Genomic DNA, 19191 nt, shown 5'->3' with positions numbered 1-19191 from the left:
CAGTCTCAGAGTAATGCATTTGGCAACGTATTGATCCAGTATGAATCTGCAGTGTGTGTAGTTTTTATAGTCTGAGAGTAATGCTAATGAAGTAGTTTTATTCCAGTATGAATCTGCAGTGTGTTCAGTTTTTACAGGTTGACAGTAATACTAGTAGAGTAGTTTTATTCCAGTATGAATCTGCAGAGTGTGTAGCTTTTACAGTCTCAAAGTAATGCATTTGGCAACGTATTGATCCAGTATGAATCTGCAGTGCGTGTAACTTTTACAGTCTGAAACTAATACTTAGGAGTTGATTTATTCCAATATGATACTGCAGTGTGTGTAGCTTTTACAGTCTCAGAGTAATGCATTTGGCAACGTATTAATCCAGTATGAATCTGCAGTGTGTGTAGTTTTTATAGTCTGAGAGTAATGCTAATGAAGTAGTTTTATTCCAGTATGAATCTGCAGTGTGTTTAGTTTTTACAGGTTGACAGTAATACTAATGAAGCTGTTTTGACCCAGTATGAATCTGCAGTGTGTGTAGCTTTTACAGTCTCAGAGTAATGCATTTGGCAACGTATTAATCCAGTATGAATCTGCAGTGTGTGTACAGTAGCCTGGGGGTAATCCCTACACACTGATGGTGAGTTTCAGAAACTGGGGGACACACTGATAGAGAGAGGGAGAGAGAGAGAGAGAGAGAGAGAGAGAGAGATACTGGCGCTCTGAGTCCTTCAGCATCTCCAATCTGTTTCATAACAGCTGTGACTCCCACCACCCACATGTCCACTCAGCACCCGGGCGAGTGGGCCGGACGAGGCTTTCCCATACAGGCAGCAACCCTTCAGTGATAGAGCTACACACACACACACACACATATACACATACACATACACTTTACACATACATACACACTTAACACATACATACACACTTTCACACATACTAAAGCATGCATCTGCACTTCAGAATGTGTGCTCTCACACACACACACAGTCATACAGTCACACACATGCTTTCGCTCCCTCTCGCATGCACATATAAACACTCATACATATAAAGAGTGCTTCGTGACTTTACAGCCCTCCCTCTCTCTCCCTTTCTCTCTCTCTCTCTCCCTTTCTTTCTCTTTCTCTCTCTTTCTGTGACATAACCTCACCTTGATGTGTTATTCGTATTTTTCTGCTGCTGCAGAGCACAGCCTTTCTTTCCATTCACCATTGTATGAATATGTTTCATATCTATAGTGAGATTTGACCCCAGGATCTCCAGCGGTCTCAAAGAACCTTATCCACCTTTCTCTCTGCACAGTGTGTTCTGAACAAACTGCAAGACACATTTGTAATTTCTGCTAATGTACACTGACATGCTAAAAGTCATGTAACAGGAACTAGCATGGCGTGTCCCAGGACGTTTGGCATGTCACATGGAAGCTAAAGAACGCTCAGCTGTGGGATATGTGGGCGGGGTCTCCTGCATTGAATGTGGATGTGAATTTGCTTTATACTGTCCATGCACAAGACGACTTTGAAAAGAATCTGAAAAGACTTTTAATGGCCAAAATCTGACAGCCACTCACATTTTATTATTTTTTATTATTATTTTAATTGGGAAGAGACACTCTTGCTCGTTCTACAGCTTCAACACCTTTTCTACAAAGTCTCATTCATGTCCAGTTCCACAAATTATCCTGCGCTTGCCTTGCGGCTTCCCATAGCTCTCCTATTGGATGTTGACATTGTTCACGTCACTATACAGTCATATGAAAAAGTTTGGGCACCCCTATTAATCTTAATCATTTTTAGTTGTAAATATTTGGGTGTTTGTAACAGCCATTTCAGTTTGATATATCTAATAACTGATGAACACAGTAATATTTCAGGATTGAAATGAGGTTTATTGTACTAACAGAAAATGTGCAATATGCATTAAACCAAAATTTGACCGGTGCAAAAGTATGTGCACCCTTATCATTTTATTGATTTGAATACTCCTAACTACTTTTTACTGACTTACTGAAGCACAAAATTGGTTTGGTAACCTCATTGAGCTTTGAACTTCATAGCCAGGTGTATCCAATCATGAGAAAAGGTATTTAAGGTGACCAATTGCAAGCTGTTCTCCTATTTGAATCTCCTCTGAAGAGTGGCATCATGGGCTCATCAAAACAACTCTCAAATGATCTAAAAACAAAGATTGTTCAACATAGTTGTTCAGGGGAAGGATACAAAAAGTTGTCTCAGAGATTTAACCTGTCAGTTTCCACTGTGAGGAACATAGTAAGGAAATGGAAGACCACAGGGACAGTTCTTGTTAAGTCCAGAAGTGGCAGGCCAAGAAAAATATCAGAATATACCTTCCATCATGATTTTATCCTGACACTAAAAAATTGTCAATGTCAATTGTCAAAATTGTTCGGTATAAGGTCGACATTAGTGTCTACTCAAATGGAAAATTCTAGCCAGACACAGTCGGTCACAATTATTACCACACACTGCCCTCACCGTCCCCTGTGGGTGGTATTGACGCCCTCTGTGATGTATTATCCAGTACACACACAAGACACTGTGAATCAGGTAATATTAGTAAATTCATAACCAAACAACTTCAGAAATGTCCCATTCATTTGTCCCACCATGTTTTACTGTTCAACAGTAATAATTCTGGGATTGCATCAATCCAGTATGAATCTGCAGTGTGTGTGGCTTTAACAGTCAGAAAGTAATACTTAGGATTTGTATTAATCCAGTATGAATTGTCAGTGTGTGTAGCTTTAACAGTCAGAAAGTAATACTTAGGATTTGTATTTATCCAGTATGAATTGTCAGTGTGTGTAGCTTTTACAGTCAGAAAGTAATACTTAGGATTTGTATTAATCCAGTATGAATTGTCAGTGTGTGTAGCTTTAACAGTCAGAAAGTAATACTTAGGATTTGTATTAATCCAGTATGAATTGTCAGTGTGTGTGGCTTTTACAGTCAGAAAGTAATACTTAGGATTTGTATTAATCCAGTATGAATCTGCAGTGTGTGTAGCTTTTACAGTCAGAAAGTAATACTTAGGATTTGTATTAATCCAGTATGAATTGTCAGTGTGTGTAGCTTTAACAGTCAGAAAGTAATACTTAGGATTTGTATTAATCCAGTATGAATCTGCAGTGTGTGTAGCTTTAACAGTCAGAAAGTAATACTTAGGATTTGTATTAATCCAGTATGAATTGTCAGTGTGTGTAGCTTTTACAGTCTGACTGAATACTTCGGAGTTGTAATAATACAGTATGAATCTGCACTGTGTGCAGTTTTTTCTACAGTTTATCAGTGATCATTATGAAGTGATTGTAATCCAGTATGAATCTGAGGTGTCTATAGATTGTTACAGTTAACAGTAATAATTCTGAGGTCGCATTAATACAACATAAATCTGCATTGTCTAGTTTTTACAGTCTGATTGTAACACAGTAATTCTGGAGAGGTTTTAATCCAGTATGAATCAGTATGAAACAGTATGTGTAGATTTTACAGCAGATTTTCCAATGTAGTTTACAACAATCTGACAGTATTGATTGTGGCATGCCAGGTCCATCCTCTATTCCATCCTCTATTCCATTCCAATTTGATATTAAATGTGGCACCATCACAAGTGCTAATATCTATATTTATGGTGTATGATTTTATCCTGACACTAAAAAATTGTCAATGTCAATTGTCAAAATTGTTCGGTATAAGGTCGACATTAGTGTCTACTCAAATGGAAAATTCTAGCCAGACACAGTCGGTCACAATTATTACCACACACTGCCCTCACCGTCCCCTGTGGGTGGTATTGACGCCCTCTGTGATGTATTATCCAGTACACACACAAGACACTGTGAATCAGGTAATATTAGTAAATTCATAACCAAACAACTTCAGAAATGTCCCATTCATTTGTCCCACCATGTTTTACTGTTCAACAGTAATAATTCTGGGATTGCATCAATCCAGTATGAATCTGCAGTGTGTGTGGCTTTAACAGTCAGAAAGTAATACTTAGGATTTGTATTAATCCAGTATGAATTGTCAGTGTGTGTAGCTTTTACAGTCAGAAAGTAATACTTAGGATTTGTATTAATCCAGTATGAATCTGCAGTGTGTGTAGCTTTTACAGTCAGAAAGTAATACTTAGGATTTGTATTAATCCAGTATGAATTGTCAGTGTGTGTGGCTTTTACAGTCAGAAAGTAATACTTAGGATTTGTATTAATCCAGTATGAATCTGCAGTGTGTGTAGCTTTTACAGTCAGAAAGTAATACTTAGGATTTGTATTAATCCAGTATGAATCTGCAGTGTGTGTGGCTTTTACAGTCAGAAAGTAATACTTAGGATTTGTATTAATCCAGTATGAATCTGCAGTGTGTGTAGCTTTAACAGTCAGAAAGTAATACTTAGGATTTGTATTAATCCAGTATGAATTGTCAGTGTGTGTGGCTTTTACAGTCAGAAAGTAATACTTAGGATTTGTATTAATCCAGTATGAATCTGCAGTGTGTGTAGCTTTTACAGTCAGAAAGTAATACTTAGGATTTGTATTAATCCAGTATGAATTGTCAGTGTGTGTAGCTTTAACAGTCAGAAAGTAATACTTAGGATTTGTATTAATCCAGTATGAATCTGCAGTGTGTGTAGCTTTAACAGTCAGAAAGTAATACTTAGGATTTGTATTAATCCAGTATGAATTGTCAGTGTGTGTAGCTTTTACAGTCTGACTGAATACTTCGGAGTTGTAATAATACAGTATGAATCTGCACTGTGTGCAGTTTTTTCTACAGTTTATCAGTGATCATTATGAAGTGATTGTAATCCAGTATGAATCTGAGGTGTCTATAGATTGTTACAGTTAACAGTAATAATTCTGAGGTCGCATTAATACAACATAAATCTGCATTGTCTAGTTTTTACAGTCTGATTGTAACACAGTAATTCTGGAGAGGTTTTAATCCAGTATGAATCAGTATGAAACAGTATGTGTAGATTTTACAGCAGATTTTCCAATGTAGTTTACAACAATCTGACAGTATTGATTGTGGCATGCCAGGTCCATCCTCTATTCCATCCTCTATTCCATTCCAATTTGATATTAAATGTGGCACCATCACAAGTGCTAATATCTATATTTATGGTGTATAAATATGGATGGACACTGCCGGGAAATAAGCCACTTTTCAGTGCCATGCATGGGCAGAGGGTGGAAAAGCGTAGGCGTGTGTGGGACGAGGAAAGTGTGAAGAAGAGGAGGAGGAGGAGGAGGAGGAGTAGGTGGAAGAAGAAGCGTTGGGTGGTTAGATGGTAGAGGTGTATTATTTCCCACATTATAAACTGATACACAATTACACACTCACAAATATAATGTAACGGTGATGCATCTTGATTCAAAATCTCTTTTTTAAATATATGAAATGTGATTAAAACTATAATAAATAATCAATCATGGCAATATAAGCAAATGCTAAAGTAATTAATATGATTTGAAATTTTACATTTTACTGAAGACCAACATTCTTATAGCTACAAGACACCAACATAAGGCCTTAAGATATAAGACTCATTCCATCTAAAACTATTTATTGATGTCTGGCATTAGGCTTGTTGCCAAAGTAAATTTTTGTCTGCTTTAGAGCCCTATTCTATTGGCAGTACCTCTATAGGACCCTATTTTAGCAATCTATAGCCAAGCCGTCAACTGCGCACAGCACAGATTGATTTAAGGCGCGCCCTCTCTGGTGAGAATGGGTAATTGCACTGAGAATGCGGAAGAATCATTTTAAACTGGGTGGGTGTGATGCGGTCTTCTTTCAGAGCAGATTAATCTAATTCTAGGTTATTTTCAGTGAGATAAATGCTGAGGGAAATGTCTTTAGGAGATGTAGGAGGGTTAATATATGGATGTCAGTTTTGTCAGTGTAAGTGAATGAGCTACTGAGCTCTGAGTTTCCTCTTCTGGAGTCTCCATTGCTCCACCAGCTGCTCACGTTCAGTAAAACTGAGCCAAATCCTCTTTTAGAGGCTGTACATGTGACGTAAGTTTGTAAAGACGTGTGACGTGGCCAGAAGAAGAACTCCCACTAAAAAGCAACCCGACACCCCAGTTTTTAGAATGAATATATTAGGCTTAGCAGAGATGGTCGTTCCAGCACACTGGTACCATTAAACACAATATTTTATCCCTTCTTCACTCAGAAATGCTCAGAAATGTTTTCAGCTTAGAAACAAAATAATACAGACTGCCACTTTAATGATGGGTGTAATAAACCAATCAAAGTGTCACTTTCCATTCCCTTTAAAAGCCAGCTGCGCTCTGATTTTGGAAATTCTGTTTCTGAATTTCAGGCCTCACAGAATAATCTGAATGGGTTCTGGGACAGCTCACATTTGCTGGAAGGGGTTTCCCAGAACCATCTGTGTTTTCCACTTGCCAAAGGCTAAGTTTGGTTGCTATGGTTACTAGGTACCGCATCATACTGCTCTGCATCAAACCTGTTACAGTGTTTTGGTTTTTTTTTAAATCAGGACCTGGAAGCATCTTGTAATAATTATGAGACAGTTGCTGTTGTTGGATGTGACAGGTCTTACTGTCCTATACTGATTTCACAGTTAGCCAGTTAGCTTTGCACTGTGTTAGCATCATGCTAACATGGCTAGCAGCCTGACCCCTGTGCCTATAGCAACATAACCACACAGGCTACCGGCTACCAGCTGCAACAACTGACCCACAACTGAATGCACTGACCATGCTAGTAATAGAGTGATTATTTACTTGGATGTTTTAGATGACCACAGTTGATTGTTCAGTCAATTTAGAAGCAAAATAATTTTATTTAAAAGAGAACTCTGGTGTAAAATAGACTTTTGTTGTAGTAAAACATGATAAAAAGTTCTTACCTTTGATGAATAGCACACCTCCTTTTTCCCCAGAGCGTTCCGAGATCCAGAAATTTTAACAGTTTGTCCAAACACCCTTCAGACTGGATGATAGAGGGAATAATTTGCGCTCGGAGCTGAAGCTAGCGTTACAGAATGTAAACAGTGTTTTTTAATAAGCTTCTTGTGCACTTTTAAAGTTATTAATGCCTCGTCTTAAATGTCAGGGCTCTTTGGATTCTAGCAAGGAGGTGTGGAGCTACTTTGAGCTGGATAACGGTGGGAAAAAGTGATTTATTGGGGCAAATTATGCCCCATATCACCCAGTCTGAAGGGTCTTTGGACAAACTGTTAAAATTTCTGGATCTCAGAAAGCTGTGGGAGAACGGAGGTGTGCTATTCATCAAAGGTAAGTACTTTTTATCATGTTTTACAACAACAAAATCCATTTTACACTGGAGTTCTCCTTTAAGGCTTAGCGGCTGCGACTTGAGTCTTCTAATGAGTCTTATATTTATGAGCTCTGTTACATCATTATTTTACCAATTAAACCTTTATTTACAGTTATATCAATTGTATATGTACTTTATTGTAATTTATTACAGCATATTAATGTAACTCACTCAATAATACTTTCTGTATGTTAATACTAAACTATGAAGGAACACATAAGGAATCATGTAGTAACTTAAAAGTGTTAAACAAACCAAAAAACTCTGTGAAAAAGCATTTAGGTGCTCTTATCTTTGGTGCTGTTAACTTGTGGTTCCTAAGGCTGGGATCTCTGATTAACCTATCCTGTGCAACAGAGGAAACTCCTGCTTTTCCTTTTCTGAGGTGGCACTGATGAGAGCCAGTTTCATCATTATGTTTTTTAAAGGCCTTGGCAACTGCACTTGAGTATACTTATAAAGTTAAAAATATATATATATTTACTGTATACCAACTTTACCTCTTCACAACTTTACAACTGATGCTCTCAAACACATTAAGAGGCAAGAAATTAAGTAATTAACTTTTGATGAGTTCAGCACAGCTGTTAACTGAAAGCCTGAATTTCAGGTGACTCTACTTCATAAAGCTGACTGAGAAAATCCAGCAGAGATGTGTAAAACTGTTTAATCTAAGTAAGAGGAGCTACTTTGAAGAATTTAAAATATAAAACACATATTTTAACACTTTATAATTCCTTTTTTATATGTTTTATAGTTTAGATGACTTTTTTATTAATATACAATGCAGAAAATTATAAATTAATAAAAAATAAATAAATAAAAAACACTCAATTAAGGGCCAAACTTTTGGCTGGAACTGTATAACACAAAAGATCAGATTTGGGCCCCAGCTGATGCTTTTATAGATTTTTATGTACATATAAGTCAGCTGTCCATATTCTTACAAAATCTGCCCTTTTTTGTGTCCTAACTTTTTCCTAGACCAGCATTTCTTTTATAGTGACCTCCACACACTCACACACGTCCACATGCTGTGTTTAAGCAGCCCTCTAACCGAGCCTCTCTCAGGCTTTCCACTGCAGTCAGACCTGCAGAGCTCTGCTTATGTTTTCCAGCCAATTAAAATTTAATGGAAACAAAAGATAAGATCCATAGTGCTGAGGAGAACAAGCTGGCTGCCTCCGCTCCGCTCTGCACCGCCGTTCTCTGTGGGTCAGGTGTCCGGTGTTATTTATACGCTAGAATAAGCTACGTGCCGAGACGAGCTCTGGGCTGTGACTAATATAAAATTTAAATAATAAGCTAAAGGTCAGGTCACTGTGAAGGCCAGGTGTCAGATGTGTAAGACAGGGGGAAAGAGGGGGGGCTGGGGGCTGGCAAGAGGATACTGAGAGCTTTCACATACACACACACATGGATGAAACTGAATGTCAAACTCTCTCTCTCACACACACACACACACACACACACAAACACACACACACACACACACACACACACACAAACACACACACACAGTGTAGTATTTCCATAATAATTAGAGATTAGTACACGGTGTGTAAACTCCAATCATCCAGCCCTGCCTCTAAGCACAGCAACCTAAAACTCGCCAAAAAAATCGAGCTTTAAAAAGTGGAGTTATGTATCATAACTAAGTTTTGGGAGTTGATCCACGCCCTCACTCCTCCCACTTCCTTCCCTATTTAAATCGTCACTTCCTCTCTACATGCTCGTTGAACAACCTCGCAGTTGAACGACCCCGCGATTAACCTGCCTCGCAGTTGATCAACCTCGCCTGCGGCGTTGACTCCCGCTCCTTACCTGCTCCACGATGGTACTCCACCTCTATGTCTCCTGCGGCTGGCGTCCGACCTCGCACGACCGGCTGTTCTCGTCCACACCTACTCCTCCACCCCCACTGCTGCCAGCTGGTGTCTGCTCTCCTGGCTCCTCGGCCCGCCCTGGCTCTTCAGCCCGGTCTGGCCGCTACCGAAAAGTTCCATCCGGACTTCTTTCTCTCTCTTTCACCTCTGCCGCTCCCGGCGCCCACGCCGCTCCTGCTGCCGCTCCCGGCGACCACGCCGCTCCTGCTGCCGCTCCCGGCGACCACGCCGCTACTGCTGCCGCTCCCGGCGACCACGCCGCTCCTGCTGCCGCTCCCGGCGACCACGCCGCTCCTGCTGCCGCTCCCGGCGACCACGCCGCTACTGCTGCCGCTCCCGGCGCCCATGCCGCTACTGCTGGAGCTCCCGGCGCCCACGCCGCTACTGCTGGAGCTCCCGGCGCCCACGCCGCTGCCGCGGCCCGCTTTTTCCCTGTTTTCCCTTCTAACCTGCGTTCGTCCGCCGGGCCCGCTGGCGGGCCGTGGCTCCGCCTCCCTGCAGTCTTGTAGGGCGGTGCTCGAGCGTGGCCACTCCTCCTCCTCTCTCTCTCTCCTATTCCTCAGTCTGTCTGTCCTCCCTACTCCTCTTCTGTCTCCCATTGCCATCATCTTCCCACTCCGTCTTCCCACTCCATCTTCCCACTCAATCGCCACCCATCTTCCCGCTCCATCTTCCCACTCCATCGCCCTCATCTTCCCACTTCGCCCCCCCCTTCTTGCTACGCGACGTGCATCGGTGGCTGCTTTTTGGGGCTTTTAAACTACACCTACACCATGTGCATCATTCCACAAAGTCGTTCAACACCATCTTTCCACTTCAACTGCTTTCTGACTCTTAGGACCTCACCCTCTATGCTGTTATTCCAGTGCACTCCTACTTGAAACACCCTAATGAATTAATTCCCTACCTTTCTTTCCTTTGACCTCCACACTGCTTTCCTCATGCATCGGCTTATCCTCTGGTTTCCTCAAGGACTACAAGATCGCACTTCCAACACTCAGATACTGGAGTTCCCAAGCCTTTCACAGTCAGACCTCTTCTTAAATCCTTGCAGCGGTCGAAAGTTCTGATTTTAATTTTTGGGGCTTCGGCTTCACGCTTTACAGCAGAGCTGCCCCGAACTCCACCCCAATACTCTGAGTTCGCTCCCCCTCTTTTCTTTTTCTCTGCCCAGTCAAGGGCGTGGGTCAATACTAGCAAAATTGCTGCTAAAAGCTGAAGTTTTTGGATGAAAAATAAAAAGGGCAGCAGCCAAAAAGCCCCACAACCACAAAACACTGATGCTTTCATCTGGAACCAACAAAGATGTAACACAGCTGAGACCACCTCGCTAAGACCACCTTTGTTGAGGTTAAGACTAGTTCATCTCTATGACTCAACTATGAGTACCTGAGATACCTGAGTCTAAAAGGAAGTCCAAGGCTACGTTCACATTTTCAGGCTGAAGTGACTCAAATCAGATTTTTTGCTTAATGTGGCTCAGATCTGATTTTTTTCATGGCTAATCCAATTATTTCAAATCAAATTTGAGTCACTTTCATAAGTGGTCCTAAATCGGATACAGTATTGTGCAAAATTTTTAGGCACCTGTGGGAATTTCAGTAAAGAAAAAGCTTCTTATCTGTTTTTTAAAGTTTTTCAACACTAGAATTACATCAAATACAAGCAGCAATTTTACAAAAAGCTGTGCTTTTACAGCTTTTTGTGTTTTTAGGAGATGTTTTTTCTCCTAATGAGTTATTTCTAGTTCTCATCATATTAATCAACACCTGGTTTGATGAATTGGTAAATGTGGTAAATCAGGTGAGCTGCTGACGGAACTGAACTTAATATACACATGCTGGCTGAGGAGCATCCAGGAGAAATCTGGAATCTCTACACTTTGTTCTTCAGTTTGGCTCACAGGATATAACATACTTTGATTCAAATGAGAATTCTTTGTTACGTTTTACTGTATTTATGTTTATTCGCATCCATTCAAATCATATGTGTTGCTTTTTTCAGGTAAAAACACTCATATTGCTCAGATTTATGGATTAGTGTAATTTGCTTTGGTGCCTAAAACTTTTGCACAGTACTGTAAGTATCTGATCCATTCACATCAACATGAATGTGAACGGTCAAATCAGAATTAATGCATATTTTTGCTTTTATGCATACGTGCATAACATATCTCTTGGTGCAGCTGTGCAGCTATAGCTGCAAAAACAGCAAAAGCAAACCACCCGCCCTTTTTTCACCTCCTGGACCTGAGCATGTACTTCAGACCAGCTGTTTACTCTCCACTCCAGCAAAAGATGCTCCACATATGAGCTGCTAACAAACTCATCCATTTCCCTTTATAAAGCTACGAGTCATCTCTCAAATATGATGTTTTTTTGCTGTTGATGAAGAAGACAACGTTTATACAGGTATCAATGAGAGCATGTGAGATGTTTCAGGTGCAGATTCGTTCACATTACACACAGATACAGATCACTTACATTAGTGAATGTGAAACTTCAAGAGCAAAAAATCGGATTTGAGCAATGTGAATTGTAATGTGAACGTAGCCTTAAAGTCAAGAATGGGTGTAAAATAAGAACACAAACCATGAGACAACAGTTAGCTCTGTAGTTATGATTGACTTTTGTGCCAATGTTGCAAGTGCCAATATTGCATGGTAATGGCACTCTGACCAAAGCTCTTCAAGTATTACATCACCATATACATGCAACTTAGCAACAACACCATTGTTCTATACAAGTGAACTTGCAAATGGAATCATTTTAGATTTTCACAAATAAAACCACAAATAAACACTAAAACCTGATGAAAACTAAATGCCAATCTTCAAACCTGAGCCTGTATCCTTGTGATTGGTACGCCAGTGCCAGTATCTCATTATATAGTACAAATCTTGAGTGTATTAATGCCGCTTGATTATGCAGCAATTTTAATTTAAAAACAGCTGTCGAATCAAAACGATTCTCTAGTGTAATGTGAAGAACAGTGTCTCCACTGCTACTACACTATGTAACTTTGGTGGAGCTGCTTGCTTCATCTCTACAGAACTGTGTAACACTTTGTAACCTGAGACATATTAGTGTATAATCCTGCAATATCAAAGTTTACTGCAGTGGAGTTAAAAAGTTAAAAAACTACAAATTCTCCAATTTTCACATAAACTAATGCTGCATTAACTGAGCTGTGTTTGTGTGCTGTTTCTATGTCTCTAACCTGAGAGATAGGGATGGGGTAGGGTCCTGGCAGGTTCTCCTGTAGCCGCACTGGATCAGGAGAGGCCCAGGTGTTCCCAGTCACCTCCACCAGTACAGTTCCAGTTGTGAAAAAAGCATTGGCCTTTCCGCCCATGTCCTGCACCATCACTGAGAGCTTATAGCGGCCACACATCTCCGGGTCCAGGGTGGAGGCCCCTGTATTATAAACAGATATAAATCACATGTTTACTGACTTACAGTTGTATATAGACTGATTAGCCATCTGGTTAGCTGTAGTCCTTTGGTTGTCGCTTTCCAATAATTGACAGTGTTGATGGAGACAACAACAGGTGGGTTCAGTAATTGTAGACTTACTGTATGTACATAAGGCACTGATACTGTCTGTGTTTCTGATGAAAGTGTTAAGGCTAAGAAAACATAAGAACCGCATAGGAACCACAAGAAAAAAAAATACATTTATATTTATTAAAATAACATACAACTCTGGAAAAAAATAAGAGACCACTTGATGAGTTTCTTTGATTTTACCAAATTGAAAACCTCTGGAATATAATCAAGAGGAAGATGGATGATCACAAGCCATCAAACCACCAAACTGAACTGGTTGAATTTTTGCACCAGGAGTAAAGCAGCATAAAGTTATCCAAAAGCAGTGTGTAAGACTGGTGCAGGAGAACATGATGCCAAGATGCATGAAAACTGTGATTAAAAACCAGGGTTATTCCACCAAATATTGATTTCTGAATTCTTAAAACTGTATAAATATGAACTTATTTTCTTTGCATTATTTGAGGTCTGAAAGCTCTGCATCTTTTTATTATTTCAGTCCATTCTAATTTTCCGCAAATAAATGCTTTATCAATATTTTTATTTGAAATTTGGGGGAAATGTTGTCTGTAGTTTATAGAATAAAACAACAATGTTCAATTTACTCAAACAGATATCTATAAATAGCAAAATCAGAGAAACTGATTCAGAAACTGAAGTGGTCTCTTACTTTTTTTCAGAGCTGTATATAGTGTATATAAAATGGTTTATTAGCACATTTTCCTTATCATATCTGTATGCTGGCACCCTCCTGCACCCTCCTCTCAAATGTAATCCTTGCCCATAAAACAAACCCCTGTTGCCCTGAGAGCTGTTTAACAGCAGCAGTGAAGGCCAGCACGTGAACCTAAAGAGGGGTAAAGCCTAAAACAAACAGAGCATAGAAATATTCCGTGATCTGCTGGGTGATTGTGATGGCGTATTAAGCCCCTGTATCTGCCTCAGGGCCTCTGCCAGGCTGTTTTTTGATTGCGTTTGGCATCGGACCGAGAGTCGGCTGATCTGACCCAGTGTTCAGCCTGGCTCTCGATGAGTCACTCAAATTAAACGACATCCTGCTCTGCGAGCGCTGGCTCAGCCCCAACGCCTCAGCCAATTCAGGAAAATGATAAAAAGAAAAAGAAAAAAAAAACAAGAAGAAGAAGAAGAAAGAGAGCGCTGTTAATAAACTCATTAATGAGGCAATCAGCGGCTCTTGTTGGCCTGGCTGAGTGACAGGGCAGAAATTGAAGAGGGTTATTTCTTGATTTCACGGTGAAATGGGAAGAGAAAGGGGGAGGGGTGTAGAAGGTGCAGCACAGGAAGCTGCTGTCCAGTTAAAAACAAGCCACCAATAGAGCCCCAAGGTAAACTGTGTGTCCAGGAATAGCATCAGAGCAGGTCGGATTCTCACTCCCTATCAGGATTTGACTGGTTAGAGCTGGATCTGATGTGTGTGTGTGTGTGTGTGTGTGTGTGTGTGTGTGTGTGTGTGTGTGTGTGTGTGTGTGTGTGTGGCACAATGGGAGTATGACGGATACAGTGGGATTTAGAGGACACAGTAAAGGACTGGCTATCTGAAGCTGCAGAGCATTTAACCCTGAAACAGCAGCAAATGCACAAGCAATACATTAAAAACCAGGGGTGTCCAAACTTTTTTTGTTGGGGGCCAGAAGGAGAAATATATTTGAAGTCACGGGCCACAGACTCTGTAATAAAACAAATAATGAAATATACCACTTTAAATAATACATTTTCCTGATTACTTTCATTTACACACCATTTTACTTGCACTGTAAAAAGTGGGACTGGGGTTAATTAATATTTACTAAATAATTAAAAGTTACCATTACATAATAAAAAAGGATATATGTAGTTAAAAATCAAATTGAGTCTAATTCAACAAATGTAATGTGTTTATTAATTGTATTTTACACAATTTTGCTTTAATAAAATTAACTGTGACACATTGAGTAGAATTTACTTAAATGTTATCGGTTACTTCAAGGATACAGAAAATTGATAGATTTTACTCATTAGGAGGTTGTTGTTTTCAATTAGCTCACACTTCCGCCCACTTTTCACCTCATGGACTCCAGACACCATGTTTTGAGCTGCTGTCCTCCAACTTTTTGTCCTCCAACTGAAAACGGTAAGACCTTTTTAAAATATTAATTAATGTTATAGCTCTGCTGTAAGTCAAAGAATTTAGCTTCATAGTGATTGCTTTGTAGTTTTTATATTATATTTCATGCTTAGAAGCATGGCATGGACTAAAATGGTGGTCAGCTCAAATTTTCACTCACACTTTCAGCCCAGCCAGCCTCTGATAGATACAAGGTGGAAGCTATTGCTAGCTCCAAAACAAACTATCTAGTTTTCTTTAGCTGCTAACACCAGCTGGCTAAAGTTGAGCAGCCTCTGTGACACATTTACAGTATACCGGTTATCTTTAAAAATTATAAAAAGGAAAGCAAGCATTTTATATAAGAGTCTGTTTGATAGACTTCATATAAGCTGTCTTGTAGCACTAGCAGGCTAGGAGAGCCATATAGTGTGCAGCTATCATTATTATCTGTTTATACTAAGATGATGTATGTATTACATTTTATTATATTATATATTAGAAATATATATTTTTCTATGTAGCATTGACTGGTTTTCTAAATACCAAAGTACAGTATAGTGGCTATATAATTTGATAACAGGAAAACTTTCAGCAATGGCTTCGACGTAGCTTAGCAAGCTAAATAGTACCGAGGTATAAAGCCTATCAAGTTTAAACTACATATTAAAGTTACCGTTTCCGACAAAGCCTGTGTTATTTGAGCTGCAGAAGCGCAAACAGCATGCAACACAATAGTGCTTTTATTCTATTTAATATTTTGTTCATATCTGAACTGTCGGTTTTTTGAGCGTCAGTTAACAACAGTAGTTTGACTATTTTACTGGCCTGTTAAAAGCTATCCTACACAAGGTATCCTTCAATTACTTCTCAGTTTGTTCATAACTAACTTAAACTGGAGAAATATAATTTGCAAATTGGTTAACTCTTCGGCATGAAATTAAATAGTTTATACAAAACTTAGTTGCCGAATGGTTAATGTGGGGCATCTGGTAAGTATTTTTTTGGAGTATATTAAAGCTGTGTTTGGGTAATCTATGTATGCATATGCCTTCCGTGTCAGGGACACCAGCCAAATGGGTATGCATGTAGGTCCTTTGAGGTTGAGCCTGCTACAGTGATAGAAAGTGATCATAAACCACATAAAGGATCCTTGATAGACATTTGTTTAACATTAATATAGTCCATATGCTGATTTTTTTTTTTTTTTTTTTACAATTGTGTTATTGTGTGTTCTTTCATTTTTACTGTAAAATAACAACAGCATATGATAATGAAGAATAAGGATTGTTATCATTTCAGGCTCCCAGCCATCCTTGCATTAACATGACCAGAGATGCTGTCATTCGGTGCTTGATGGTGTACCTCGGGGAATCGACAGATCAGCTCTTAAAAGAGTATGAGGTAAGTTGATATACATGTAAAAAGGGAAAGTTGTCATATCTCTCTTTTCTTATCTCACCTTGTATGTCTTTGGAAGGTCAACAATAATCAGCCAATCAGTGTGGATCAGACAGCCATGCTGTTCGAGTTGTTAAAGACTGTCCACACTGTTAGACACTCCTCTCCACCATGTAGGTGTAAAGTTAGAGACGATAGCTCATCTGCCGCTACGCAGTATGTTTTTGTCTGGTCTTCAGTGCCCACAGGATGCAGCACACACCACCACCATCACGCCAGTGTTGCTGCAGTGCTGATAATGATCCACCACCCACATAACACCTCCTTATTTCTAGTCATTCCATTTCCAAGCTAATGTGTTTTCTTTCTGTGTGTAATTGCTTTCCTGTGTTTTTAAATGAATTGACCACCTGGCAGACTTAAGCTAACCCATAAAAGTTTAATTTTTTACTATTGAACTATTCAGTTCTAAATTTGTAATTGATATATGTGCCATTATAAAGAATTATAAAAATGTCCAAACTCAGAAATTAGCAACTTTAGGCCCAGGGATGTTCAGAAATGTTCAGTTGGGACCTTCTGCTTTGGCAGGATGCTGATGGAGACAGTGTGTCACAGGACCTTGCAGTACAAAAGATGAAAATCTACAAAATCAAGACGGAAACAGAGGGTACTGCAGACTTTGGTTTTGTGGTAGATGGTGTGAAAGTTCTGACTGCTCTGGGTAACTTTGCAAGGGCTTGCTCCATGCTTGTTGGATTTGCATATGCAGTGGATCTTGCTTATCCCAAGGAGCTCAGGTACACGTTCGAAGTCTTTCAAAAACTCCTCCTTGAACTGGACTGTTTAAAGCTCTCTCCAAAAGTGAATAGCCCATACCTGTCAAGTTTTGGACTTAAAAATAAGGGAAATTTTCCATCACCTGCTTCGAGTCGCCCACCAACCCAACCGAGGTTCAGAATCCCTTATATTTTAAGACAGGTTTACAATAAATCTAAAATAACCACCTGGGAACATTTTACAAACTACAATTAGATTATCAGAATCTGACAGGTCTATCTTTGTTGACACTGAAATGTTGTGGACATTCCTATATATGTAATTCTTATAATACAGCCTAAGTTAAACCCTTTTCTAGACATTTACATGAAATCATCAGCTTTTACAAAAATGACATGGACCAGATATATTGCATAAGTAAATATTAGTCCAAAGGGGCCTAAACAATTAATAATTTAATTAATACTTCTTTCTATTGATCAGTCCAGTCCTGTCAGTCAGTTAATTTCAGCCCTCTTTACATTTTCTCTCTCTCCAGATCAACCATCTCTTCTGCCCCTTCTAAATATTAAATTACACCACAATACTCTTAAACTAGCCCTGAACTAATAAAAAATAAATACAGTTTCGTTCATTATAGCTTACAGTAGGCCTGCAAACCTAAATTAATAAACACAGTTTGAAAATGAAATAGTTATTGGCTGATCAGGGCAGGTTGAACATCTAATTGTAAAGTTAAGCTAACTGAGTCACAAACTGTATTTTCTTAAGCACACAGCCGGTTTGATCCGACTGTTTCAGAAACAACGTCATCATAGTTTACATGTTTAGCTCCGTTACCTCGCTGTTTATCCAGATATGCTTTAACGTCAGCTGCTCCGACTAGCTCTCACAGCGAGGGGGGCGGGGCTTTCCTACATTGCGCTCCGCGAAACCAGGAACCTGATTGGCTGTTTCACCTGAAAGGCGGGACTTTCTCCTTGAACCGGCATTACCATTGGTTAAGAGACACACAGTGACCAGTGCCCTGTCGCCTCAATAGTAAAGTTTTTTTTTTTTTTTTTTTTTATAATGCGGGAAATTTACGGGAAAATACTAATACGGGAGGACGGCGGGAAAGAGGAGTAAAATACGGTAGTTTCCCGGCCAAAACGGGAGACTTGACAGGTATGGAATAGCCTCAAGAATAAGCTACTAGCTTAAGAAAATGGACTTGAAGAGCTACCAGCTACTAGCTTAAGAAAAGGGATGTGTAGGGTGTAAAAGTTTTGAGAGTCACTACTTTTCTTTACATTGTTACATGTTTGACTGTTATGTTTAATTAATTCCTTAGTTAATCACATGTTCCTTGTAGTCCAAATAACCATACTAATGAGGCTTCATGTTTTTGATTTTATATTGGCACAGACAAATGTTCATAAGCGTTGTGATAGCATTGTGTAAACAAGACTCTCAAAAAGTGATTAGCCTCAAGAAAAATCTAATAGCTTAAGAAAAGGGATACTTACCGAGAGGAAGAATTTTTGTGTCTCTCAAAACTAAAACTAAAGCTTTGTTAAATGCACACGTTTTTGTTAAATTCAAGCTTCATTGTTCAATTTACCAGCTTGCTTAGTTAATCTCAGATGTTTCTTGCAGTCCAAATAATCATACACATTTGCGGGAAGAGTCTTTGTTTTTTATTTAATTTTGGTACGCACAGCTGTACATTGTGAATAATCCAATTTTAGCAAGGTAAAAAAGAAGAAAGATAAATGGTCTGATTTTTAGTTGTCTTTTACTGGCATGGCTCTGCAGTTTTCAATCAGTGATTGTAATACGAGTTTTGTAAGAAATAAAAATGCTTTGAAATTTCAAAATATTGTTTTTTTTTTTTTGCCCCAACAGGATCAGAACTTGCAAACATAAAAAAAAAAACTATAAAAAATCTTATGGGGAAGTTTTAACCACAAGTGATGTGGAGAGAGCAGTTGTTAAATTTTTATTGGGCATTATTTGTAACATTCCAAGTGAACCCTTATCAACATGAAGGACACAGATTGTCAGACTATGTTACAGTTCTCTTGTATATCTACAGTTTTATTCCATGATAACCTGTTAATATAATTAATTAAGCCATGGCACCAACAAGACATGAT

The 19191-nt window shown here is 39.2% G+C and overlaps 1 protein-coding gene across 1 annotated transcript in view; it reads right to left on the bottom strand.

The window, feature by feature from the left end:
* The window catches only part of cdh16 (cadherin 16, KSP-cadherin), a 136622-nt gene that overhangs the window by 92856 nt on the left and 24575 nt on the right, over window positions 1-19191 (bottom strand). Inside the window, exon 6 of the mRNA XM_022665170.2 lies at window positions 12440-12636. Coding sequence (XP_022520891.2) covers window positions 12440-12636 — 197 coding nt within the window. The remainder of the gene's footprint in view (window positions 1-12439; window positions 12637-19191) is intronic.

This window comes from Astyanax mexicanus, chromosome 23 (genome assembly GCF_023375975.1).
Source record: "Astyanax mexicanus isolate ESR-SI-001 chromosome 23, AstMex3_surface, whole genome shotgun sequence".
Taxonomy (NCBI): Eukaryota; Metazoa; Chordata; class Actinopteri; order Characiformes; family Acestrorhamphidae; genus Astyanax; species Astyanax mexicanus.
This window is presented reverse-complemented; position numbering and strand designations above follow the sequence as displayed.